Source organism: Glycine max, chromosome 4 (assembly GCF_000004515.6).
Source record: "Glycine max cultivar Williams 82 chromosome 4, Glycine_max_v4.0, whole genome shotgun sequence".
NCBI classification, from domain to species: Eukaryota; Viridiplantae; Streptophyta; class Magnoliopsida; order Fabales; family Fabaceae; genus Glycine; species Glycine max.
In genome coordinates, this window is record NC_016091.4 from 3,842,784 (window position 1) to 3,870,549 (window position 27,766).

The following is a 27,766-nucleotide window of genomic DNA, read 5'->3' on the forward strand; positions in this document are numbered from 1 at the left end:
AAAACGCTGCCATTCAAAATTTCATTCTAAATTATATATAAAGAGAAAGGACATTTTACATTAAAATATAAAAAAAAAAATAGTGTGTTTATTCACTTGTTGTAAATTACATCATTTTTCAGTAACATATGACATTTTTATTGGTTATTGTTCCCTCCGATAAAGTTTGGGCCAGTAAATTGAGGATGGACTGGTTAAAAGAAAAAACGGGCTTATTTGGGCCCATAAAGGAAATCCATTCATTAATGGCCAACGACCGAGAAGCGGGGTTTAGTTTAGTGTAGCAGTGTTGTGACCGAGGAAAGGAAGCAGTGATTGAATTGGGGATTTAGGGATTGTGTACAGTAACAATGAATTTCAAGATGGATTCCGATAGCGCGAAGCTGTTCGTAGGAGGCATTTCTCGCGACACTACCGAACACGTTCTCAAACTCCACTTCGCCAAGTACGGCGTCGTTTCGGACTCCACAATCTCCGTAGACCGCACCACCCGAAGCCCTAGAGGTTTTGGCTTCGTCACCTTCTCCGACCTCTCCGCAGCTGATAAAGCCCTCCAAGACACCCACGTCATCCTCGGAAGAACGGTTAGTTTCATTGCACGTTTACGAATTTCAAGAAATTGTTTTCTTGGTATGTGTTAATAATTTATTTGTTTGATTTATGGTTGCTTCTTTCTGTTTGCTTGCTTGTTGTGTATTATAGGTAGAAGTGAAAAAAGCAATTCCCAGGAGTGAACAACATCAACACCAAAACCCATTACAGAGTAGAGGGGGTGGTTATTATTATAATAATAATAATAATAATAATGATGATAATAATAATAATAGTAATGACTATTGCAGTGACCACAACGTTAGGACTAAAAAGATATTTGTAGGGGGTTTACCTGCTGGTATATCCGAGGAGGAGTTTAAGAACTACTTTGAGAGGTTCGGTCGGATAACCGATGTCGTGGTGATGCAGGACAGTGTAACTCACCGGCCAAGGGGGTTTGGGTTCATCACTTTCGAGTCCGAGGAATCGGTTCAAAACGTTATGGTGAAGAGTTTTCATGACTTGAACGGTAGACAGGTGGAGGTGAAGAGGGCTGTTCCCAAAGAGGGGAACCATGGCTATGATGGGTTTAGTAAATTAAGAAATAAGAGTGAAAGAGGAGTTCCTAAGAGTTTTCCTCCTTTTAGTCATAGGGATATGCTCCCGCTCCCAGGTTTCACACCTTTGCCGTGGTATAGTGGTGATGGAGTATATGCATATGGGTCTAATGCGTATGGTTGCTGGTACCCTGTGGGTGGTTATGGGGGGAATGGATACGCAGTTCCTTCTGATGCTCCTAGTAACCTCTGGTATGGGCCAATGATGACTGGTCCTCAGGCATGTCAGGTGCCTTACGCTAGTGCTGTTCCAAATGTTGTGTATGTGGGGGGTAGGATTGGAATAGTAGGTAGTGGTGCTGGATCTTGGGGGTACACTGGCATTATGGGATCTGCAACAAATTTTAAATTTGATCAAGCTTTTAATGCCAATGAATTTGTTCCTGGCAATGTGACATCACCTCATGGTGTAAAGCAGGATGTTATTGACTCTTCAAGTTTGAAAGGAAGCAATGGTGGAATTTCTAGTTGACAGACTAAAAGGGTCCTTCAACCTTAATTCATGTAGGTAAATACTTACTGACTGCTTCAGGGTTGTGAAAGGTTGGCATATTCTTTCGCAAGATGTTGTAAGGGCTAGTCACTCTTCTTTTTTGTTTTAATTTGTGAAGATACTTTTTTATGTGTCACAAACATGTAGTTTAGCAACTCGTCATGTTTAGTTATGGATATTTATTAGTGTAGAGGTTTCATGCATCTGTAAAATAATTTCATGCAAATCCTTCTCTATTGTTCTTTAAATCTTTTTTCAGTGTGTCCCATTTGATTTTGCTGTACTTTCTCCCACATCCACTATCACATATCAGTGCTTCATGAGTCCTTTGCACCTTTGTTGATCGAAATGCATTTTTTGGTTCTTTGTTTGGCTTTTAGGTTATTAGTTGTTTACCTTAGAGTGATGTTAGCTAATGTGGCTCGTGAGTTTGGGTTATGTTAGTTATTAATCATTTGATGTTCACGTGGATAGATAGAGCAAGTTATAACACCATCCAAGGTTGGATTGATGTAATTTGCTCTGCATATTATAAAGTTAATAGAGAATCAATCTGCAGTAACTTTTTTCTTTTCACATTATAGAAATTCATTATCCTACTAATGGTAAATTTGCCATCTTTGATTGAAAAAAAAGGAATAATTAAAGTTATGCTGCAAATCTATACTTCTTGAGTATGCCTTTCCTACATGCATATAACTAGGCTGATGGGTACTTGGCTTCAACTTCTCTGTGCCATTTTGTGTTATTGCAAATGATTACATAGAATGCAGATGACCACTATTGGAATTGTCTTTTTAGTTGTTAATTTCCATTCAAGGCCACAATGGGGAAAAGAAAATGAAATGGGCACCTAGGGACGTTCCATTATATGTCATCAAAATTTATTTCTTTAATATTTAATAAAATATCTTTTTGCTGGAAAATTGATAGTAGTAATAAACAAGATCTACCATAGTAATTTGTTCCCACTTACCGGTAGTGGTATATTTGGTATCATATCCAATTTTCTCTTGGGAGCTACAATAATAGATCCCCCGTATCAGAATCTATAATTGTTAGAAGCCGTTGCATTCTATTTTTAATTTGATATTGGGGGTAGAGGAGTTAGTCACGGCTCAGGTTGGGTGACAATTTCGGCCTATAAACCAAACAAATGACGGGACGGTTGTGTTTGTGACAAATTTTTCGAGTTGGTTAGATTTGAACTTTTCATGTTTTTTCATGACATGAATAGGGGAAGTTGCGGTCTAATGAGTATGAACGAGTTTCTCAAGGATACATGGGCGTTGGGGAAGCCCAGAAAAAGGATTTGTAGAATGGAAAAAAAAGAGAGAGAAATGAAATGTATTGTCCCCCTTGAACTGTATAATTTTAGATATCTGTAAAACGAGTATTTTTTTTTAATACTATAATATGAGGGATTATATCTTTCACCTGATTTATCCCGAATCTAATTATTTGCTTTAAAGTGATAAATCTATGTAGTGGTATGTCCTTTTGTTTTTATCTTAATATGGTAATAGGTAATTATATTATTATCTTATTTTATCTAGTCTTTTAATAATTTTATTTTAAAAAAATCTAGCAATGTTTTTTGTGTTCATACGTGAACTTTTAAATATACAAGAGAGAAAAATATTACCCGTATTTATGAAATAAAAATGACATGTTTTTACTGAGTGTCGCAATTTTAATTGGAAATTCTATTTCATAACGTATGGATAATTAATAAAATAAAATCTTTAAACTTATGAAATTTTTGGAAACAAAATATTTGATAATAGAGACGATCTCTAAGTCTATTAATTTGCCAAGATGAATACAAATTTAAAACTTGATAAATAACAATCTGAGTTTTATGTAGAACGTGGATGCAATTTTTTTGTAGATATTTTTTGTTATATTGTTATAGAGTATCTATCAATTTTAATGATGATTTATCTTATAAAAAAGTTAACCGGTCACCTTTAGTAAAAAAAAAAATATTAATTATATTTTTTTTATCCATAACTTAGACTTATTGTTAGGGTTGACATTTATGATTTGAGAGCTAAATAACAATGTGAGGTCTTCTATAAGATTTTACGAGAATATGATAGTAGTGGGGAAAAATTGATAACAAAATGTGTTAAATATATAAGAAAATATGTAAAAATATAAAAATATTTTTAATCATTTGATAATGTAAAAACTTTTATCAATAACAATTAATATGTGTCCATAAAAAATAATTCAATGGAGTCCAACCTATTATTAGGGATATTTTGGTGAACAAAACATTATTTCTTTTTTATATCTCAAAATATTAAAATGTAACTTTCACTTAATACAAGTTAAGTTTAATACATTCACATAAAAGTTTTTTATATATATAAATAATCAATTAAAAATCATCTTAATGTGTTTTTTAATTATTATAAAAATCAATTTTAATTGTATTTATATGAAATCCAGAACTGAATGAAAATTTCTCCTCATTAATTTCACATATATGTATAATCCCCCCTCCCCCTCCTCTCTATATACAAAAAAGAGAAGTTATAAACTTTTAGGACATGTTAAGATATATTGTGGGGGAAGGTGGAGAGAGATGGAAGAAAAAATATTAAATGTGTCATCTATATTAATAATAAATGAAATGTTTTTATTTGATATCTATATTTTATTGAATAATTTTATCCTTAAATTACTTTTTAACTTCCCATAGTAATTTTTTATTACTTTTATATTATTAGTTTTATATTAATTGTATTTAACTTCTGTTTTTTTTATTATTTAGAAAAATTTAGAAAGACATTTCCCCTGGTATAATATAATGAAAAGTATAAAGAGATAAAAAAAATGAAAGCAAAACTTGAGATATTTATAAGGCACTCCTAAATAGCAATCTTCTTGAAAGAATATACACAAATTACATTTTCTTAAAATAAAAAAAGTTGTTATACATAAAAAGTGTACTACAATGGTGAATGGAGCAGTATTGGAAATTTGGAAGCTTAGATGAAGTATTTTGTAAGACGTAAGAACTGTACTACTTGATATAACGAAATGTAATATAATATCGGTGAAAAAAAGACGAAATAGGATGCATGGAAGAGGCCGTTGAATTGTTGGTTTGCTCTGGCGCCAGCCGTCGGGAAAAGAGGTTTGGGTACTGCCTGCGCCTGCGCCTGCGGTGACAATCGTCAAATCAAATCACGCACCGTCGCACCCTAACCCTACAGCTATGCTTTCTACTCTGTAGTCTAAATTCTACCCCTTACTTATCTCATTTTCATAAGATTCTGGTTTTTTGTGCCAAACAAGTTTTCATGCTGCCCATCTCCACAAATTTGTTATTCTTATATATCTATTTCTATATAAATTTTCTGTAAAAATAGATTAAAAAAATAAACAACTTATTCGTTTATGTCTATTTTTCAGAAAAAAGTATTTATTTTATATATATAATTTTCTTTAAAAATTCTAAATTGTAACTAATATAATTTTTAAAATAATTATTATAAAAAATTAATAGGAGCATTTTGATGATTTTTTATAAAAAAATAATTATTATAAAAAATTAATAAAAAAGTATTTATTATAAAAAAATAAACAACTTATTCGTTTATGATTTGATGATTTTTTGCATTATCAACATATAATTTTTTTTTCATAATATAATAGGAGCATTTTTAACTATGCTTTTTCTTCCACTTCATAATTAAATTTTTTATGAAAAATATACATAATGCATATAATACAAATTAAGAACACGATTAAAAGAATAATAGAATAAGTAAATGCATATGATTTATATTGAAATATAAGTATTAAATTTTATAATATACATGAGTGTATGTGGCAAATTGTCCTAATAGGGCTAGTTTTACAAATAAATTTTTATTATGGGTATGTTTTAAAATTATTTTCAGTATGGTGTTGTTTTGCACGTAAAATTCATTCAATTCGCCAACAGCAATGACAAGTTATCCCTGGATGCAACACGTGGCACTGGTCTCACCATTGCAGTTGGCGATTTAGGGCCAGCTAGTTACATCAGGTTACGCCAGGTTGACTGGCGATTTATCCAGGATCAGGCCTGAAGCTTGCAGAGTAGAGCAGCAGCATAGGCACAGGCTTTTCAGAGGTGCATTGTTGTCGCCATTACGACTGGCGAGAGGCGTGCAACAGGTCTCGCCATTCCAACTGGCGAAAAGCTTTTAAAAAATGCAAGGGCCATTTCCTACAAGTGTGTGTTTGGCTTGTGTTAGTGGGAAAAGCTTTCTTCCTTGTGTTCCCTCTTGCTCGTACACGGTTTCTCTTTGTGGTAAGTGTTTTTTAACTCATATCTTCAAATATATATTAAGTTTATTTTAGTTGATATGTTAATATTATTTAGGTTAGATTTTTTAAGTTGTATGTTATTATTTGTGTTATATATATATATCCTAGGTTAGTTTTATATGATTTGTTAATATTATTTTGTTTAGATTTTTTAAATTAGTATGGTATTATTTGTTTTATATGTGTGTGTGTTTAGTTGATACTTTGCTACTTAGTTGATACTTTCAAATTTTAAGTAGTACCTTCAAATATTAATATTATTTGTGTTATATATATATATATATATATATATATATATATATATATATATATATTAATTTTAGTTGGTATGCTATTATTTGTATTATATATATGTTATGCTAGTTTTAGTTGATTTCATAATATTATTTTGTTTAGGTTTTTTAAATTTGTATGTTATTATTTGTCTTATATATATGTTACATTAATTTTAATTGGTATGTTATTATTATTTGGTTTAGGTTTTTTTATGTTTGTATGCTATTATTTGTGTTATATATATAGTATGTTAGTTTTAGTTAGTATGCTAATATTAGTTAGTTTAGTTATTGTTCAAATATATGATACGTTATTAATTTTGTATATATATTGTTTAAATTTTTTTTTTCATATAGTAATTTTTAGATTTATTTGAATTTATCTGTATAATATATGTTATTTAATTTAAATTTTGTTAATTGCAAAATATTTTCGGTCATTTATTTAAATTTATCTATGTATTTTAAATTATTTGTAAAAAGATATTTAATTTTTTTTTTATTTGTAAAGTATTTTAGTTAGTATTTTAAGTTTTGCATGTATTTTAATGTATTTGGAGAGTATATTTAAATTTTATAATTTTATCATATGTTTTAACAAAATTATTATTATAAAGGCACACGAAGAAAACATTAACGCCGAGCTAATCTAATTAAAAAAATACTAGAAATTTCATATTGAAAATTTTTTCCGGACTCAAAATAATTACTTCAAATAAATATCATGCCACAAATTTTTTTTTTATTTTAAACACGGTTAAAGTTGAACGCTCAGAAATTTTTTACACACACGAACAATGCATTAACACCAACCTAATCTAATTAAAAAAATGCTACAAACTTCATATTAAAATTTTTTTCCAGACTCAAAATATTTACTTGAAATAAATATGATGGCCCAAATTTTTTTGATTTTAAACACAGTTGAAGTTTAACTTGAAGGCTCATAAATTTTTAACACACGCCAACAAAACATCAATATCAACCTAATCTAATTAAAAAAATACTACAAACTTCATATTTATTTATTTTTTCGAACTCAAAATACTTACTTCAAATAAATATGATGCCACAATTTTTTATTTTATTTTAAATAGAGTTAAAGTTGAAGGCTCAGAAAATTAAAACGCACACGAATAAAGCATCAACACGAAGCTAATTAATTAAAAAAATAATACAAAATTCAAATTCAAACTTTATTCCGACCTCAAAATAATTACTTCAAAAAAATAAATTTGATAGCACACACTTGTTTGATTGAGAACTTTGAACGCTTGAAGGCTCAAAAACTTCAAACTATTGCACAAGACAAATTTGGAAATTTAGAAATTTTAAAAAATGTACATGAAACCATAGGAGGAAGAAGTAGCTATTTTAGCTACACGTACATCACCAATGGTTTTTGCGTAATGGATTTTAGCTTAATGCATAGCTATATCACTAGCTTGGGTGGTGATAATACCCTAGCCTCCTGCCTTAGTCTTTATAGCCTACGCCTTTGAACCCCTGCCCCATCTGACCCTAAATCTCCACTTTGATTGGCGACACCAGTGCATGGCTATGTCGCCACTACAGTTGGCGACACCACTGTTCAGGATCAACTAGTCATTGCTGTTGGCGGGTTGCATGGATTTTACGTGCAAAACTACACCATACTAAAAATAATTTTAAAACAGATCCATAATGGAAATTTATTTGTAAAACCAGCCTATTAGGGCAATTTGCCCGTGTATGTCAAGCAAAACATGATATATATGGCAAGATAGGTATGACAATAGCATTTAGTTTCAGCAAAGTTATTAACTTTTATGAAACATTGAATGCGTCTTAGAATTAAATTATTTCAAGAGTAAAATTTCTAGAATTTTTTGTTGTTTTAATAATTCAATCATTAAATTGATTTTTTAATCTATAATAAATTTATAAATTATATAATTTTTAATTTTTAAATAATTTTTTAAATGAATCTATATACTAGCATATAATATATTCATCTCTAAAAAATAATATTAAACTAAGAAAAATTTAGTTTTTCTAAAAAAAAAACATTTATTCTTGCACTTTTCTTTCTACTTCTGGATGGATGAAATTTTAAAAATAATATTAATTTTTTTTCGTGCTTGTTCTTTAATTCCCCTCATAATTCATCTAACTGGACAAAATAGTATTCGTGTGTGTTTATTTTAATTTTTAATTTTTCTAAAAAAAATTAATGTATAAAATCTCTAAAAAAAATTGCCGAAACATTAATTGTAAGTGAACAGTATAATAGGCGCATTTCTTTATAATAACTCAACTAAAACTATATGGATTTTTTTCTTAAGCTTTTGATATAATGACAAAACATTTTGGTAGTGCCGGCGATGTTGCAAGGAACGTGTTAGAGGGATTTCCCACTGTTGGTCTATCTCACCATGTCTGAAAAAGTTAAATATAACAGTTTTGTATATATAGATATGAATATTTTTTATTTTAAACATTTTACTAATATTTTTTTTTCTTCCTAACACATCATAAAACTCTACTATCTCTCTTTTTTTTTTTTTTACCTCCCTAGGTGTCTAATAGCACTTGAATGTGGATGATATTTTCCTAAAACAAAACAAATAGAACAGTTTTGTGGGGGTTAGCTGTGATCTTTTTCACTACATTCTTAGCAGGCCAGTAAAGTCTTACTTTTAAAAACCTATAATACCAGAAAAAGAAACATTTTTTCATAGTCATATTCCACTAATAAACACATGAGAATGCAAGTCAATAGATAAAAGGTGTTGTTGTATGGATGACAATGGAAGGGCATACATTATCTGCGCCCCCTCTCTCAGTAACCATTTGTTTGCCTGTGAGAAAAAAGAAATAGACAGAAAGGAAAAGAAATAGAGTAAAAAAAAAGCAAAATATAAATAAATAATTTTGTATTTAAGATAAATAAGAATGAATAGAAAGAGCAAAAAGATAAGTTTTATCTTTATTTATTTAATTAAAAATTAAGAAGAAGAAAAACTAAAATGCCATTTAATAACTTATAATAATGAAAGGTATTTTTGTTTTTGTATAATTAAAAAATTCCTTCTCGTTCTATTTCTTCCCATACTGGGGGGAAATATTGTAATTTCGTTGATATGAACTTTGGCTCTCGTTAGTAGCTTTTTTTCTTTTTTTTTTTTTTTTTTTTGCTGTATAGTTTAACAAACGGTGAATTCAAACTATTGATTACGAAATCCTACTTTTGATATCCTTTTCAGTCTTTAGCGTACCGGTGGGTGCTGTTACGATGCAGTTAGTTAATTTTGTTGATTTATCTTGACTTTGGTTAATTAATTGTTATACCCTTTCTGGGATTCCTCACATAATTGGATTTATGGTAGTTTATTGCGACATTTGTGACAAGGATTGGAGGAGGCTAATTCCAGCAAAAAGATCAAATGCTGCTGTTAAGCATACCATCTCTCAAAGGATTTCATCCCTCATTAAAAAAAAAGAATAAAAAGAGAGAAAAGAAACACTCTTCTGGTGGTAAATCGTGAGAATCTAATGTGATTGTGACAGGACATACAAGCTTAGATTTTGACATTTCATCACAGGTGGTGAAGGATAGAAAGAGGGATTGGTAGTGACAAATAGAAGGAATTGCTAGCCTTGGATTGAATTGAGTTTAATTTTGCATGGAAGCAAACCTTTTTAATGAGGAAAGAGAGTGTAATATGGTAGTAAAGCACTAGGAGACTAGTTTAGAAACCTAATTACATGACATAAGATTTCAATTCAATTGAATTTTACAATGGCCAAACATGGTGGCAGAGTGGGAGCAAAGTGCAGGGGGCCACAACAGCTAGACTTAGATGTGTAGCCATCATTGATCTCATAATCCAATTTTCTTTTTTTCTTTTTATTACACGTCGTCCTTCCTTAGCTTTTGTTCTGCCATGATGCTTTTGGATTTTCTGATCTCACGTGATCCTCATTACTCTCCTTCATTAATGTTTTCTTTATGCACTTCTTTGGGATCTGCCTCTGAACTCACTCCAGCTAATACCCAATTCAATCAATGAATTAACCATAAATTTTATGGCTTTGTCTCATCTTTGTTCTTATTTTAGTCCTTTTTCTTTTAATTTAGATTCTTTTTGTGGATAAATATGTTTCATGAATTTAATAACTACTGCGTTATTATTATCAGTAGAAAAATATGTATAGTCTGCTTTCTTTATGTTTGATAAAAAATTATGTGCTTTTTATTTAATAAATTTATTTTTCTTATCAATAATAACCTCCCTCTATTTCAATTATCTTGTTCAGCAATAATAACTGAAAATTCTTTAGTTCAGTTACAACCTTTTTTATTAGAAAAAAAAGGCTTTCATGTAATTCTGATAGGCCGAAATTATTTTTATTTTATTTACGATTATCTTCTTATAGATGAGATAATTATATTTAAAATAGAATTAGATACTAAATGTGGAAAGTTATTTTAAGATTCAAATTAACTTTGTTTTCCGCTAAATTCCACATATGTTGGTAGGTCGAAAGCAATTTTTAATTCTTGTTAAATTAAAATTTATAAGAATTTACATGTAGTAGTACTTTTTTTCTCAATCTTTGCTCATCACATTATAAATTCTCTTCAAATTTTATGGCTTGAAGTTGAAAGTGCTGGTGTAGTCTGCTTGCTGAACAAAACATCTGCAGTAGGTAGTGAAGTAAAGTAGGTCGTAAATTTTAATATCTAACTTCGAATTTGAACATTAAATCCAAACTTATGTGGTTATTTATCAAAATGTAGATACATGGGAATATCTGTCCTTTGAATTCTTTATTATTATTATGACTGCAGATTTTCCGTATCCAACCATGCATGGCCGCTGCTTCAACTGTTCTGTGCATCTGAACAGTGTTTTCAATTTTTGTCTTGTTAACTTTTGCTTCTATAAATCGTGTGACAGGGAAAGCATGGAAATTAGATAGCGCACACTTCAAAAATTTATCTTTGTCACCATCATTAGCATTAAACACACACACACAGAGGAATTTGGCATGAGTTTAGTTGAGGGTTGGGAGGGTTGAAAAGGAAATTTGCAGACTGAACAAGAGTTTGCATACTACTAATTTATTTCTAATATACAATTTATGATTGATATTAAATGAGTTAAATTGAGTTTTATTGAAATTAATTACACTTAACTTTATCTTTGACAGTGCTTTTGAATATTGCGTCAAACAAGATTTTGAGTTTATTTAAACTTAAAAAAATAATAACTTTAAAATAAGTGTTTTTGTGAGTTTATTTAAACTTAAAAATCATAACTTAAAAATAATTATTTTTTATATAAGTTTTTTTTAAAGAACCAAATAAAATTTGCTTCTTAAAATAGATTTTTTTTAAAACAGAAGTAATTTAAACAAATATACTAAAGAAACAGAAAATGCGTATTTTATTAAAATAAATACTTATTTTAATAAATAAGTTTAAACAATCTGGTCTTTTAATTCTAAAATAAATTTTGAGGTGAAATAATTTCTGGATTTTTTTTGTTAGATTTACAGATTTATAAATTTACTTTTAAAATAAGAATTTTTAAGTAAGCAAAATCAATATTAAAATAACAATTTTATATAAGAGTTTATCCCTCCTCTCTAAATTTACGTACTTTTAGTCGAATTCAATACTTTTACTAAATTAAGATCATCTAAAACTAAATTTATATGAGACGAATAAAACTCATTTGTAATTTATATACTCTTGTGGGCACTAGTTGACTATTCTTCTGATATAGCTGGACCTGAGTATGATTCGATTCTCTTGAGTGCAATAGTGCGTTTTTTTTCTAAAAGCCCAGACTCATCCAAATTATGAATTTTCGCTTATGTTTCTGTTGCCTAGGCCTAATTATAAAGAATACTGGTTTATTTGGTCACCTTGTATTGTAGTTCTTGTTGACTTGGTGTGGGCTTAATGATATTCGGCACCATCCCAAGAGGCAAGAGGCTTTGTTCATACTATTAACTAATATATTTAAAACATGAAGACAATTTTTTATCCTGCTTGTTCAAAATTCAGTTCGTATCTTTATTCTTTATATATTAAAAAAGCGGAAATAATATCAATATTCATAATTGTGTGACCAAAAAATTCATCTCTTGTTAGATTCAAAGTTGATTGGGTTGATTTTTGTTTAAAGTATGTTTAAAAATAATAAGGAGAAGAGGAAGTATTATATATTTCTAATAAAATAAAAGATACTATGGATAAATGTGAAAATAATAAATGTCATTTCATACAAAACAAGAAGAAAAAACCATATTTTCTTTGCGTTTTTATCCTTCGATTATTTTTTTCGTTTTTATTACTAAGACAAAGAAAAGGCCAAAGAGTGTGAATGAAATTACAGAAATGCACTATTGGGGCACAACCTACCAAGTCTACCACATTTGCTGCTAATTGAAAGGTGGGTGAAAGTGAAAGAAGAGAAATGAATTGTGATGACCAAGAAGCAAGCACGGTAAAGTGCTTTGGTAAAAGGTCGTAACAAAATAGAGAGAGAGTTAGTGGGCTAGTTTTATTGCTCATATGGATTTGGTGATGATTTCGTTATAATAGCACAACGAATCATTCCCACCTCTGTGCTCACGCAGAGACCCTAACCTTCTTTTTTTTTTTTCACTCTCTCACTATTTCCCTTCCCTCGCAAATTGGGACTTATCTTTCAAAGCAAAATCATTTCCGTTTGAAAATTTGTCTCCATGACCATGAAACGAAAACTTCCATGCAAAATCTGCGTGAAACATTTTTTGATTTTTTCGACTCGACAAACAACTTGCACTGCCAAGCACAAAACATAGTACCATGGAAAATATGCGTTGCATACACCCAATTATTTGCTCATTCGCGGCAAAAAAAGTTTACATGAAAATAAAAAGGTCGAAAAGAGGTACTTTGACCAGCCAAAATAAGAATAGTGAACAAGAAAAATACAAAAATTACATGCACCGCGTGAACTAGATTACAGCGAAGGTAATTATATGACTAGGTGAATAGTGCTAGTAAGAAATTATCTAGTATCAAGATTACTACACTGGAATGCAAAGGCCTGTCTTGGAGTAGCAGGAAAATTAAGGAAAAAGAATGCCCTTCATTAATTATACAAAATAGAATTAGAAATAATGAATATAACGATATAAATACTCGTGATTTAACCTCGTTTTTAGTTGTTTTAATTTTACTAGCTAGACCACGTAGAATAAAGTTATTTAACCCCAATTTTAGGTGTGTACTACATTGGTGATGCCACTAATTACTCCATGATCAATACTCGTGTTGCTTGAATGATTTTTGTTAATTAGTTAGTTTTATGTAGTGCTAGATGGGTGTTATAGGATAGATCATGTGGTGATACTACAGACTTAGGTCTTTTGGGCCCACATGGTATTAATTCATAGTCTAAGGGTTAATTACACTTAATGTTCCTCATGTTTTCCCAATAATGTGTATGTAAAAATTGAACATCCAATAAGTTTAATGTGTGTTGTCAATGTCAACTGAGTCACTCACAGTCATGGAGATTGCTTGAGTTTTGAGACATATTAACAAACATTCTCTCTTCTTAACACTATTCTTTGTATATTTTATTTGTTTTTCAACTCTCAACTTTTTTATTTTAGGCATTAGTTGTGAGATTTCGATGTGTATCAAGCCTTGAACGTACTGGTTTAGATGTGTTGTTGTTGTAAAAGATATCTGGCTTTTAACGTAATCTATTTTGATTTTGTAGATTTTCAGACAATATTAATGACATTTTCCTTAAAAAATATAATTAGTGTTGATACCAAATTTTGTTATAATAATTCATTCAAGTTTTTGGTGACACGTGAAATCGGTGATTGACATTGGTCATTTTGTTGCTGTTATTGTTGTTTTAAATAGGTATCTAGTTTGTTTCATGTGTAATTATACTTTCTATTAGCCTTTTGTTAGATTATTTCATGTAATCAACGTTTTGGAATGTGTAACATTATTATTATGATATTTGATGTTTATATATTTGTTGAATGAATTTTGTTTTGTATGGTTGCCTCCTCTGTTATCTATGTTCGGCTTTGTCATGCTTTATCGAGAATGAAAAATAAACTAATTAAAACCTAAATTGCATACTTAGTAATATAGAGTCGTTCATCTATTTTATTTTTCTGGTCCCTTACTTCAGAGATAATTTTATTTAAAACACTATCATACACTACAAATAATGGAGACCTAATTTGAATGAAGATTTAAACTTTAGTTTACTACAATAAGATAAATTAGTTGTTTCCACTAAATAGAAAAACAAAAATTTACATGTAATTCTATTAACTTGTTAAGTAAGATGATTAATTTATTAATCTTTATAAGTAATTTATGTAATAATGTAGAAGTGTATTCTAAATAATTAGCCATTGTAACATAAGAGTTAATTAAAATACATTTTCCACGCAATTTTCGTTCGGGACCCTTGCTCATCATTCCTGGAATATTTCCAAGCTTACCAGAGACCTACTTTCCACTTTTTGTCTGAAGGTAGGTGTTGACTACACACTCTAAGACAAACGGGAAAATAAAGGGTTTCCCTATTAGTTTAGCGTTTCAGAGCATATATAAGTATTTGCTGAAGGCCTGAGACCAAACATTTAGTTTTAAAGAATACTGTCCAAATTCTTATAATCTTATGACAGAAATTACAACTATTAAAAATAAAGCTTTATTTGTTCATAACTTATGTTGGAGATGAAAAGTAAATTATATAATGTAGCATTGCATAACGAAGGAAATAATTAAAACATGTATTTGTTTCAAGTAAAGTTATGTCCTTTCTAGTTTTGGATGGAAAAGGAATAATTCTTTTTTTAAAATATAATTTTGGCACTATTGTTTTAATCATTTCATAATTTTGATCTAAAAAATAATATTATATTATTACATCCATGATTTAACGATTAAAGTTTTCTTACTAACTATCAACCCGCGAAATTAACGATTGAACCAAATTTTTTATTTTGAAAAATAGGATGTGAAATATCTCTATTTTTTTATAGAAGGAGCAAACTTACATATTGAGTAAAATAGCATAACTAAAATTGTATTTTAAACTATTTTTATAAATTATTCATTTAAAAATTTATGTCAATTTATATTAGTATATTCCCATTTTTTAGATTTTTTATATTACTACAAAAAAGGAAGAGCCTTTTTCTTTTCTTTTTATATTACATTTAAATTCCTCGTCAACTAGTTTGATATCTTGAACAAATGACAATTTAAAAACACAAATTACAAAATAAATTATGCATGACTATCTTCTAAGACTTCTTGATGATATAATCCATCAATAGGCTATCAATGTCATTAATTTCATTACTTGACAACAAAAATTAAAAAAAAATTTATAAAAAGTAAAATTAAAACAAAACTATTTTTTTGAAGGACTAAAATAAAAATTCTCCTATTTTATAAGGATTGAGAGGTTATTTAAGCCAAACAAAATAGTTTTTCTTACTTCCTTTAGAACAATAGGATAAAAAAAATGGGCATTGCAATGTCAAGCGTCAATTTGATGTTCCATCCAATTATGTATTGAAGAGAAATTGTTGTTTCAGAAAAATACTAATATATATATATATATATATATATATATAAACTCACCTTTTATCATTATTTAAAATTTATTCAAGTTCACAAATTTTTATGATCTCGCTTATTTTTAATTTCTTTTCCTAATTTTATAATTTTTAATTAATAATAAAAAAATATGTTTTCACCCATTGTTTATATATATATATGAACAAAAAATATCTTATTATTTATAAGAAAATGCTAATTAGTTTTCTTAAAGCACTAGTTAATAAATAAATAAAATAGAAAGTTTTTTTTATTAAAATGTATTTTACTATGATTTTTAACGCAATCTACAGTAACTAACAAGTTTATATTTATTAATTCCTAAACAATATATCTTTAGTGGTACCGCTTTTCATATTATTATTTTTTATATATAAGGTATTTATAGAATTTTACACACTTTTCTCACTTCATTTTCTATATGGTTAAACAAGATATTTTTTTCTTTTATTTTTTCTCTTGTCTAACAACAGGAAAAAATATAAATCTTTCATCTTTGTATTGTTTTTTTTCTTCACTTTTATTTAAATTAAATATATCCTTAATAAAATCATGCTAATTAAGATTTTTTTTTAAAAAATACCTTTTAAAGATTTTATAACACCTCTTACTAATTGTTTGTAACTAAATTAAAAATATTAAATACTAATTAATCCCTTCACATGATAAATATTTTATTGTGTGCTCATTTAAATCTTCAAAAACAATAACCACTACCAATATGTCGATATTTATGGTTAACAAAATATATCCTATTATAAGTGATCATTTAATTAAGTTTTTATATAGAAATTAATCATAAAAAATACCATTAAATATTTTGTATTAATATCATAATAGAAAAAAATAACAAACATGATATTTTTTGCTTATAATAATTGACTCATTATATTTAATCAATTGATTTAGATCTATTGATAAACATCCCATTTCTTTGATATTACATTGAAATGTTTGTGTAAGGTCGATTTAACATGAAATTTAAAGTAAATTTTAAGATTTTTTTATTTTAAACGACATAATTATATATTAGATTTTTTAATAAAATATGTGACTTTTTTTGTTAATATATATAATTTTTTTTCATAAAAAGTAGTAAAAAATACAATTTTTTTAATCAACATAAAGCTTAAGCTTTAAACATAAGTTTTAATTACTTTAACTCATAATTTTTTTAAATAAAAAATACAATTATCTTTATTCCAACTCTTTTTTTTATGTAATAGTAATTTTTTACCCATGAAGGAGATATACAGCGTACAAAATGTATGGTAAATGTGTGTTTGGTGAGTAGTGGGAATTTTGACATTCACAATTTGCTGTCAAAGAAACAAAGTGCCGAAGGATAATATAGATAGATTGGGTCGTATAGTCAGCAAAGGTCAGATGAGATGCCCCACGAAATAAACCTCTCTTTGTCCACATCCACAGTGGGCGTTGGGTTGTTACCCATTTATCCTGCCATTCAAGTACTGTAACACTAATCTGTCCTTTTTGTTTCATTATTTTTATCATTTTTCGAATCAAACCCCCTAAAAAAAAAACAAAAGAAATAGGTTATGAAGTTCGAACCAAATTGGTGGAGTATAGATTAAAATAAAATACTTGATTTGAAATTAGAGTTATTTATTGTACTGTGCGAAGTGATTGCATGGGCAGATAGGTCCTTCCCGTGAAATCTATCTCTAGCTACGTAATTAAATTAAATTCGTAAGTAAATGAAATGGTTTTGCTGTGAGTTTTTGGTTATCTGAGTTCTGAATTCTGAATCCTTTCCCCAAATCACACTTGCGAGCCCACTCTAGTGCCCCATTTCATGTCATGCTTGCTAGATTCAGCTACACAGCTAAGCTAAGATATATAGATATAGCTCATCACACGCTTTCAAGTTTCCAAGGCACATAGACACAGACACCCTCAGAACCTGACCAAAATACTTACTACTATATCCTACTCACATTTTACATTCCCACCTCTTTCCTTTCCCCCTTACCATTCTCGAGATTCTCGCTTTTACTACATTACTCTCTCCTTCATACTGGGTTTAAGGTAGGGTTTATTTAACTAGGAAGAAAGTTTTTAAAGAGAGAGATAGGCAAACCGAAAAGACGTGGTCTTTCTCATTGATATATACATACACAGATCCCTATGGAATGAAGAGGGTGCTCCCCAATCTTCGCTTGCCGAGAATTCATTCTTTTTGCTTAGTTTAAAGAGACCAGTCTTGTTGTGTTCGGAGAGAGAGACATATTTGTGTGTTGAGCACATAGAACGATGAGTTTGGTTGGTAGAGGAGCAAGTTTTGCATTGTAGTTGTAGCAATAGCAACACAACACAACAAAACAAAAACCAAGTCTTCATCATCTTCATATGCAGAGATTAACATGATGATTAGTTTATTTGCCAAGCAATGCCTTCCTTCGTGAGATATAAACTGCTAGCAATTTCAAATCTTTTCGAGTAACCAAAAAGAAAAAAACAAAAAGCAAGAAGATGAAGCGCATAAATGAGAGTAACAACACCGATGATGGAAACAATCATAACTGGTTGGGGTTCTCTCTCTCACCCCACATGAAAATGGAGGCTACTTCAGCAGCCACTGTTCCGACAACCTTCTACATGTCCCCTTCTCAATCTCACTTGTCCAACTTCGGAATGTGTTACGGTGTCGGAGAAAATGGTAACTTCCATTCTCCACTTACGGTTATGCCTCTCAAGTCTGATGGGTCACTTTGTATCTTGGAAGCTCTCAAAAGATCACAAACGCAAGGTTGCCTTTTTTTTGTTTTTTTTTTTTATTATCTTCAGACAATATTTTAAAATGATGCAGTACTATTTTTTATGTCATGTATTATGGCTCTTTATTAATCATTACATTGTGAACTTGGTTGCATTATTGAAGTGATGGTGCCAACTTCGTCTCCGAAATTGGAGGACTTTCTAGGTGGTGCAACTATGGGAACTCACGAATATGGAAGCCACGAGAGAGGTTTGAGCCTAGACAGCATCTATTATAACTCCCAAAACGCAGAGGCTCAACCCAACAGAGACCTTCTTTCACAACCCTTCAGGCAACAAGGTCATATGAGTGTCCAAACACACCCTTATTACTCAGGCCTTGCTTGCCATGGTTTATATCAAGCACCGTTGGAGGAAGAAACAACAAAGGAAACGCACGTGTCGGATTGCAGCTCCCTAATGCCTCAAATGACAGAAGGCTTGAAAAACTGGGTGGCTCCAACAAGGGAGTTTTCAACTCACCAGCAGGTTTTGGAGCAGCAAATGAATTGTGGCATGGGGAATGAGAGAAATGGTGTGTCTTTAGGATCTGTGGGGTGTGGAGAGTTACAGTCTCTAAGCTTATCTATGAGTCCTGGTTCTCAGTCTAGTTGTGTCACTGCTCCTTCTGGAACAGATTCTGTTGCTGTGGATGCAAAGAAGAGAGGGCATGCTAAACTTGGTCAGAAGCAGCCTGTGCATAGAAAATCTATCGACACATTTGGGCAAAGAACCTCGCAGTATAGAGGTGTCACAAGGTTAGTTAATAGTTTTGAAACTTTCTTTGTTTGTGTAACTTTTACCGAAATTTCCAATCTGGAAATAAATTGGTTTTCTTTGTCTAGTCAATCCTGTTTTTTTTAATAGATGTCGTTGATTGAGTTGTGGATTATTGCTTTCTTTTCCATTAGGCATAGATGGACTGGTAGGTATGAAGCGCATTTGTGGGATAATAGTTGCAAGAAGGAAGGGCAAACTAGGAAAGGACGACAAGGTTAGTGAGAATGAATAACAGTGGTTGACATTTTTATTAATTTTTTGGTAGTATTCTCCATTAAAGCTTTTGGTCCCTAATCTGACATGTGCCCACTAACTTGTGTCATGTGTTGATGTTTGTGGACGACGATTAAATAATCGAACTTTGCATGTTTCAGTGTATTTGGGTAAGTATTCTCCCACACTTTTTGTTTGCAATTTCAACACTCTTGCTACTGTTTATAATTGTTACGTGGTCAATTTTGTTTTTGAACTAAAGGGGGTTATGATATGGAGGAGAAAGCTGCAAGAGCCTATGATCTCGCGGCCCTTAAGTACTGGGGACCTTCAACGCATATAAACTTTTCGGTATATTTCATTTCGTGTAGCATTTTTCTCCTTGATTCGAATCTTTTGTGCTCGAAATCACACTCTTTTTGTTTACTCTGGCAGATAGAGAATTACCAAGTTCAACTTGAGGAAATGAAGAACATGAGCAGACAGGAATACGTTGCACACTTGAGAAGGTACACATTTTATTAATTAATTAAAAATTTTGTAGGGAAAAGCTACCAATAATTATATGATAATCATTGTGATTGAGTATTTGTTTGCTTTGCAGAAAAAGCAGCGGGTTTTCTAGAGGTGCTTCAATATACAGAGGGGTCACAAGGTTGGTGTGGTTCTGCCCCCTTTTTCTTCATTAGTAGTGGAACTTTAGTTTGATGATTTGTGTCAAGTTTATTTTTTAATATTATTATTATTCAGGCATCACCAACATGGAAGATGGCAAGCGAGGATAGGCAGAGTTGCTGGGAACAAAGACCTTTACCTTGGGACGTTCAGTAAGTCCTAAATTACTGTCAATTCCTAATTACAAAGGGTCTTAGCATTTATATTAGAAGGCTAATTTGGGGTGTATATTTACCCCTTTAGCTAGTTTAAAAAAGTGACTCCATATGGCATTTATTTGATTTCAGCCTCAATCTTTCTTTTCCCAAACTCTAGTGACTAGTAGTGCTTTTATAAGGCTGAACATACCTCTGCATAGAATGCAACATAGCACCTTTTTTTAAGGCTGTTACACACGCTGATCAAATATGATAGAGATGGATAAAGGGTATCCCGACAAGAATATGGTTTAAGGAAAGTTCAAATTTTGTAGATAAAGGGTATCTCGACAAGAATATGGTTTAAGACTAAAGTTCAAATTTTGGAAATGCGTCTTTTTGATTTAGAGAAAAAAAAATTAAATTAATGTTCATTTTTCTTTTAGGCACCCAAGAGGAAGCAGCAGAAGCATACGATGTAGCGGCGATCAAATTTCGCGGCGCAAATGCAGTCACAAACTTTGACATTTCAAGATACGATGTGGAGAGAATCATGGCCAGTAGCAATCTCCTCGCTGGGGAGCTTGCAAGGCGTAAGAAAGATAACGATCCTAGAAACAAGGACATAGACTACAACAAGAGTGTAGTAACAAGTGTGAACAATGAGGAAACGGTTCAAGTTCAAGCAGGAAACAACAATAATGAAAACGACTCAGAGTGGAAGATGGTTTTATTTAACCACCCTTCACAGCAGCAACAGGCAAATGGCAATGGCAGTGACCAAAAAATAATGAACTGTGGAAATTACAGAAACAGTGCATTTTCTATGGCCCTACAAGATCTTATTGGGATTGATTCGGTGGGTTCTGGGCAGCATAATATGCTGGACGAGTCTAGCAAAATTGGGACTCATTTTTCAAACACGTCATCGCTGGTGACAAGTTTAAGCAGCTCAAGAGAGGCTAGTCCTGAGAAAAGGGGTCCCTCGCTTCTGTTCCCAATGCCTCCAATGGAAACAAAGATTGTGAACCCCATTGGTACCAGTGTTACCTCTTGGCTACCCTCACCAACGGTTCAAATGAGGCCTTCTCCTGCTATCTCTTTGTCTCACTTGCCAGTTTTTGCTTCTTGGACTGATACTTAAATGGAGATAGGCACGGTCCATTTTTCATGTTATGTTATGTAACTAAAATTTACTTTTTTCCTTCATCTTTTATTTCTAATTTGATTTCCTAAGTTTAAAAGCTTTTATTTTGATGTTAGATTAAATTGATCGTTTCGTCGGTTTTTTTTTTAACACTAACATTAATGTGTGGCAAATGTTCATTTTGATAATGGCATTCTCTCACTATAGGTGATCAAGTTAGTGTAATAAATTGACGGAGATATTAATTTGATCTTAATATTAATACCTTGAAGGATTAAAGCAAAATTTTTAAACTTGGATAATCAAATTAAACCAAAAAAATGAAGGTAAAAATTATATCTTAGCCATGTTATGTCATGCATGTAAAATGTAATAGAAAAACGATGGGGAGGGGTGTTTTGGAGGGATGAGAAGAAATGGTTGATGGGGACCAAAGTTGGGTTTTGGGGTAACATTTTGCGTTTCTACTGTGCCAAGACGTGGGTGGAGGAATTTTGGGGAATTAATGAAAAGCAGGGTTGGGGCCACCTATCTGTCATCTTTATGTAACAAAGTGTAACATGGCCTTTACAAACATAGCCTTTTGGCTATATGCTGGAATGGAAATATTCATATTTGAATAATTAAAGGGGGAGACGAATGATTAAATTCCGTGAAATGATGTTTTGCAATATGGAAGTGGCCCTTACATTATTGATTTTTCCTTTATGGAGTTGCATCTTTTCTAGGTCCTGCTAAGTACAAAATGAGCTCAATGTTTCCCAATAATGAAATGAGAGACCACTACTTTGACCACACTATCTCGTTTTGTAGCTAATGTGTCCCTCAGTCTGCATAATACTACTACTATCATTGCATTAACCGTTCTTATCTCAGCTTTCTTCAAAGGCAGCTAGCTAATGCTCAATTCGTTATTAAAAAAGAAAGGTGATCATTGAAGAGATTCTTGCATGAAAGTTTCATGTTAGCCAAATTATCATAATTACCTGGGTACACCACTAACTCTTTTTTATTAAATAAGAAAAATTGACTACATGGTTAAAAAATTCCATAGCTTTTCTCCTTCCAATTGCCGGAATCCAGAGATGGATATTGGGACATAAAAGTGATTTCATGTCTTGATGTGGATGCTTTGGTGCCTTAACACAAGTTGAGTCCATCCTGTTATCGAGTGCATTCCCACGTGCGTGTGTATGTCTCCCTCGTGTGTAATTATCTGTGCTTGATTGCACTACTATTAGAGTTGAGACCATAACGAGGAATCAGTGCCGGGAAAGCTGGAAGTAGTTCTATCCTGAAATTGGGAATAGCTGTTTCTTTGCATCATCTATAATAATGCGTTTTATAATCCGAATTATTTTATAACACCGTCTTTAACAAGAGAAAAAGACAGGTTCTTTTTTTTTTTGATAATTTTTAAAAAAAATGAGTGATCACCTTAAGAATCTAGCTAGCTATCTTCCTCGTTAATGAGTAGTATCATAATCTTTTTTTATTAAATAACTTTTTTTAAAAGAAATAAAAATTAAATTACGCTAACATTATTAATAAGCATTACAAGTATTATAATGTTTTCATATGAATGAATAATTTTTTTTTAATTAGTACTCTCAATACACTTATAGAGTATATTTTTCTTCGAAATAGTTTCTCTCAGTTATACGGTTGCAAAATAGTGGAGCCATGTCAAATACAGGGGTTAGGTACACAATTAGTATTATTTACTGATAGCTTTGGACACAACAAATAGTTATAGCTAAAACCCAAAATAAAAAACATGCCACACTGCAGATTGTTAATAAAGCAACGCCTACTGTTCCAATTAATACTTCTCTCGGATTGGTAATAGTTAATGAAAGGGTAGGGCGTGCTCCATCAACGTCGTTTAATAATAATTTTACTTATTTTCCGTCGACAAAATGCGAGTACTTATGCGGATGCATCCAACAACGAGATCTAATCCTTACTAGTAATGGCACGTTTTCGACTGAAAAACAGTGATTACTATACTTTTTAACATTTTAAATAGTTTTTATTTTGATTAAATATTTTATATGGAAAAAAGTTGTGAGGAAATAACAAAACTGAAAAACAATGGTAGCCATTTACCAGAGTTCTCGTTAAATGGTTTGTTTGGAATAAATTGAAGAGGAGAGACAAAAAAGACGGAGAAATCCTTTTAATTTATCTTTTTTAGTTCAAAAATTTGAACAAGAATAAAGGGCAAATGACAAAGTTAATTTTTTTCTTCAATTTTTATCTACCTCTTTCGATATTGGAAAATTTGAAGAAAAAATATGAGAAAATGATATCTAATTTTTAGATTATGTTGATTAAATCTCAAGATTTTTTTTTTATCTCTTTTGCATTATTTACAGTAATATGTAATAGCATATTGTCTATATTTTTATCTTCTTAGCAACTAAAGAAATTAAGTGAGGTTTTTGTTCTCCTGAAACAGACCGAACAATTTTTCCTCCCCCTTCCCTCGATTGAACCAAAGGTATTGTGCAATATATGTATACCTTGTTTTAAGATAAAAGTTTTCAAACATAAATCAATTTAAAAATAACTTTAAGTAAAACTAAGATCATATAGAATCAAATTTGCAAGTAAAACTTAATTAATTAACGTCCAAATTACTCTTTTTTTCACAGATAGAGGGAAAAGAGTATTTTGTACTCTCTTTGCTTTCGATTATAAAAAAAAATATTTCACACTTATTAAAATAATTAATCAATTAATTTTATTAAATTGTCAATTTTAATTAAAAAAATATTTTTTTCTTAAATTATTTTTTATTGGAATTTCATATTAAACATAAAAAAAACTTTAACGTTATTAAATAAAAGATATTTTGAAGATAAATTAATTAAATAATATAACAAAGTTTATTAAAATTTACTTATAATAGAGAGAGAAAAGAAATATATTGTTGTGTACATTCAAAACTAGAGGGAATAATATTTCTCATATATGAACTATTTCAAGGAGGTAATATTGTCGCCGAATACGTTATAGGTCAACGAACTTAGTCGTTCGAAAAAACGGTGCAAACGGCGAGGGATAATTAATTTTATCTAATCTTTTGTGAATCCAAATTAATGTATGCGGAATAGGAAAAAAAAAAAAATCTTTGCTGTGACAAAGGGAAAGCGGGAATGTATAAAAGTGAAACACGGCAAGAAGCAGATTGCATGAAAAGCTAAAGGCTAAACTAGAATAAGAATATTGATGGTCAAAAAGCTAACAAGTCTCGTGGAAAAGAATGGAAAGTAAAAGTTGTACCTCACTCTCAACAGAGGGAAAAAGTAAGATCCACTTCAGTTTTATTGTTTTTCTTTCTATCCATAGAGATTAGTCAACAAATATCATTACAAATCTTATTATTGTGGACAGCTTAAGCAAACAAACACAAACAGAAAAAAAAAAAAGGTTCAGAAAGGACAGCTATGGAAAAGCACTTGCTCTTGCTCATGAGCTGGATTAATATAGTGCCAGTTTATCAGAATTTGAAAACTTAGTGAAGAAAATTTCAGGATTACGTACGTACATTGTTGCATTGAAAGGACTTGACGATAGGAAATGAAATTAAAGAACGTGAATGTGGTAGGTGTGAATTCAAAATAAATACAATTAAAGTTGAATAATAAGACACGCGGAATATATATATATAGAAAGATGAAGCTAGTTAGCACGTAGCGTGTTTCATTTGAGACAAGGTCTGAAGGCATAGGTCAACACCAACGGCCAATGAGCTTCCCTTCGAGGCAAAGAAATCCCATATCATTTTGTAATTTATCCCATTGTCAAGAAATTTTGCTTGATTGAAGGGTGGTAGTTGCTCTGTGACATCCTTTGAACATGGGTGCACAATGTTCATTCTTGTATTTCACACCAGAAGCAGCAAGATATATAGGCTCTTGTTGGGAAATTAGAGAGACCTTCATCAATTAACTATAAGTCAACACAAGTTAATTCAACGCTACATTTAATCTGAAATATTAAGACATTAGGTGTGCAAGTGTATCTTAGTTAAGTGTTGCTCAACTTGCTTATTCCTATTTAACTTGAGACTTTTTTACTCACTTATACTTGTTGATGCTCTATGATGCCACAATAGCATGAAAAAGAAAACCCATTAAAATAGTAACATTAATTCTTGAGTTTCCAATTGAGTTTATACAGAAAACCTCTTTTTTTTATTAAAAAAAAAATCTCTTAATTTTTCACTTGTGCTTGGCTACTGTACGTTCGTGTATTGATAAACTTTAATGTTTAGCCGCAAGGTCCCCCCACAAAAATATGATATACTAATACAAAAATAGGATGCATGCAATGTAACAGAGATGGTCCCGGAAACATATATGCTGTAGCCTTATCTTATATCACAACTTGATTGAAACTCCAAATTAGATGTCGTATTCTTCAATAATAGGACCGAAATATAACGTTGTGAATGTTTTTGTGCTGTTACTGAAAGGGAGAGAATAACGTGTGTCTCCTATGGACGAACCATGTTTCATCCAGGGAGGCCTATAGTATTACAAAGGCTCCTATGGACGAGCCATGTTTCTTGGGAATCTCTGGAAATATGGTAGTAGAAAATGGAGTAGCGTTTACCCTATACAATGTGAACAACCTTTCTATTAGTCAGAAATTTTGTGCTACGTTTGTTTCTTTTGATAATGTTTTTGTTGTACAGCTAGTGTTGTTGTGTCCAATAGAAGAAATTATGGGATCTATGCATTTCTATGAAATTAAATAAAATATACTAAATAAGAACGTAACTATGCAAACAAAAATGGAAAATCAAATGAATGAAAACTGTGAAATATAGGGAAGAACAATAACAATAATTCCTTAGTAAGACAAAACACCCTTATGCTCGTTTAAAAAACATTATTATTATTATTATTATTTTGCATGCAAATATGTGCCGTTAAATATAACCATTCAATTTATAAAAAAAAAAATAATCATTCAATTATACGTGACCTGTTCATAACTAGTACAAGGGCATGAAATGGAAAAAGGTTCGTGAATATCAAAGTCTATTCAACCTTGCAAAAGAAGGAAAGAGTGCAAGTATAGTAGGTGATATGTGATAATAACAAATAATACAGAAAAATAGTAAGTGTTGATATAGTACTTAATTAATATAAAGACATTAATATATCATCAACTGTCAGGACTTTTATATATATATAAGAATCACAACTAGTGCTCTTATCAGCATTTTGGGCATGCCGCTTAACCGCACTGAGAAAGATCCACAAATAAATATCGAGTTGGGGGTATCTACAACGATTTCAATGCTTAAGTTTGTTGAACATGACCTCTGGACATGTATTCCTGTAGGAGTTGTGATGAGGACAAATCCAAAAAATAAATGGAATTTAAGAAGACAAAGCAAAAATAAAAATAAAAATGACGACGATCAAGACTAGTTAAAGCCAAAGACAAATATATCTTGAAGACACAAAAGAAAATTATGTAAGACTTTAAATTGTAACCAAGTCTGGCTCAAGGAATCAAAATGCGAATATGAGATTTCAAGCGTTTTACAACTAAAAAGAAAATAGTTTGTGATTAAAAAAATCACATTCTAAGCTAATTTGGACCAAGGAATTTATTTCTCCTTTATTAGAAATAAATTCTATCTTACGGAATTGAGTTCTAAATGAGAAAATTGATTCATAAACGCAAAAAACATGCAAGGGGTTGAATTAATTCTTTTAGAAGGAATGTATATTTGGAGTAATATTGATAAATTTGATTTTGAATAAAATTAATTTAAAAATAATATGATTTATATTTGAATATTTTATTATAAAATTAAATTATAAGTAAAATTCAGTACAGAATTTTGGATCTAATGTGAAAGTTGTTTCAAGAATCAATTTTACATCCCAAATTAATTTTAATTTTTTTTTGCGATATGAAACTAAACATATAAAAATATATTTAAAATTAATCCTAACAATTCATTTTCCATCGTCAAATCAATGACACACGGAATGGATTCTCACGTTAAGTAATCCATTCTAAAAGTGAACCCAATTCAATGGACCTACTCAGACAGGCCGTAAATAGAATTGTGCTGGCCTAATAATAGGTGCTCTAAAGGGACATGCTA

The 27,766-nt window shown here is 30.7% G+C and overlaps 2 protein-coding genes across 2 annotated transcripts; both read left to right on the top strand.

Moving 5' to 3' along the window:
- Positions 1-258: 258 nt before the first annotated feature.
- LOC100786665 (RNA-binding protein 1) lies at positions 259-1,892 on the top strand. Its single transcript, XM_003523582.5, has 2 exons — positions 259-584; positions 703-1,892. The coding sequence occupies exons 1-2, from the start codon at positions 351-353 to the stop codon at positions 1,621-1,623; spliced, it is 1,155 nt and encodes a 384-aa protein (XP_003523630.1). The 5' UTR covers positions 259-350; the 3' UTR covers positions 1,624-1,892.
- Positions 1,893-17,548: 15,656 nt separating this feature from the next.
- Positions 17,549-21,842, top strand: LOC100787223 (AP2-like ethylene-responsive transcription factor ANT). Its single transcript, XM_006578002.4, has 9 exons — positions 17,549-18,667; positions 18,800-19,433; positions 19,587-19,669; positions 19,830-19,838; positions 19,931-20,019; positions 20,104-20,177; positions 20,273-20,323; positions 20,419-20,495; positions 20,927-21,842. The coding sequence occupies exons 1-9, from the start codon at positions 18,391-18,393 to the stop codon at positions 21,622-21,624; spliced, it is 1,992 nt and encodes a 663-aa protein (XP_006578065.1). The 5' UTR covers positions 17,549-18,390; the 3' UTR covers positions 21,625-21,842.
- The last annotated feature ends 5,924 nt before the right edge of the window (positions 21,843-27,766 follow it).

Coding starts and splice junctions, on each gene's coding strand:
- LOC100786665 (XM_003523582.5), top strand. CDS start 351: ATGAATTTCAAGATGGATTCCGATAGCGCGAAGCTGTTCGTAGGAGGC. Junction 585..702: donor ACGTCATCCTCGGAAGAACG/GTTAGTTTCATT, acceptor TGTGTATTATAG/GTAGAAGTGAAAAAAGCAAT.
- LOC100787223 (XM_006578002.4), top strand. CDS start 18,391: ATGAAGCGCATAAATGAGAGTAACAACACCGATGATGGAAACAATCAT. Junction 20,324..20,418: donor ATATACAGAGGGGTCACAAG/GTTGGTGTGGTT, acceptor ATTATTATTCAG/GCATCACCAACATGGAAGAT. Junction 20,496..20,926: donor CCTTTACCTTGGGACGTTCA/GTAAGTCCTAAA, acceptor TTTTTCTTTTAG/GCACCCAAGAGGAAGCAGCA.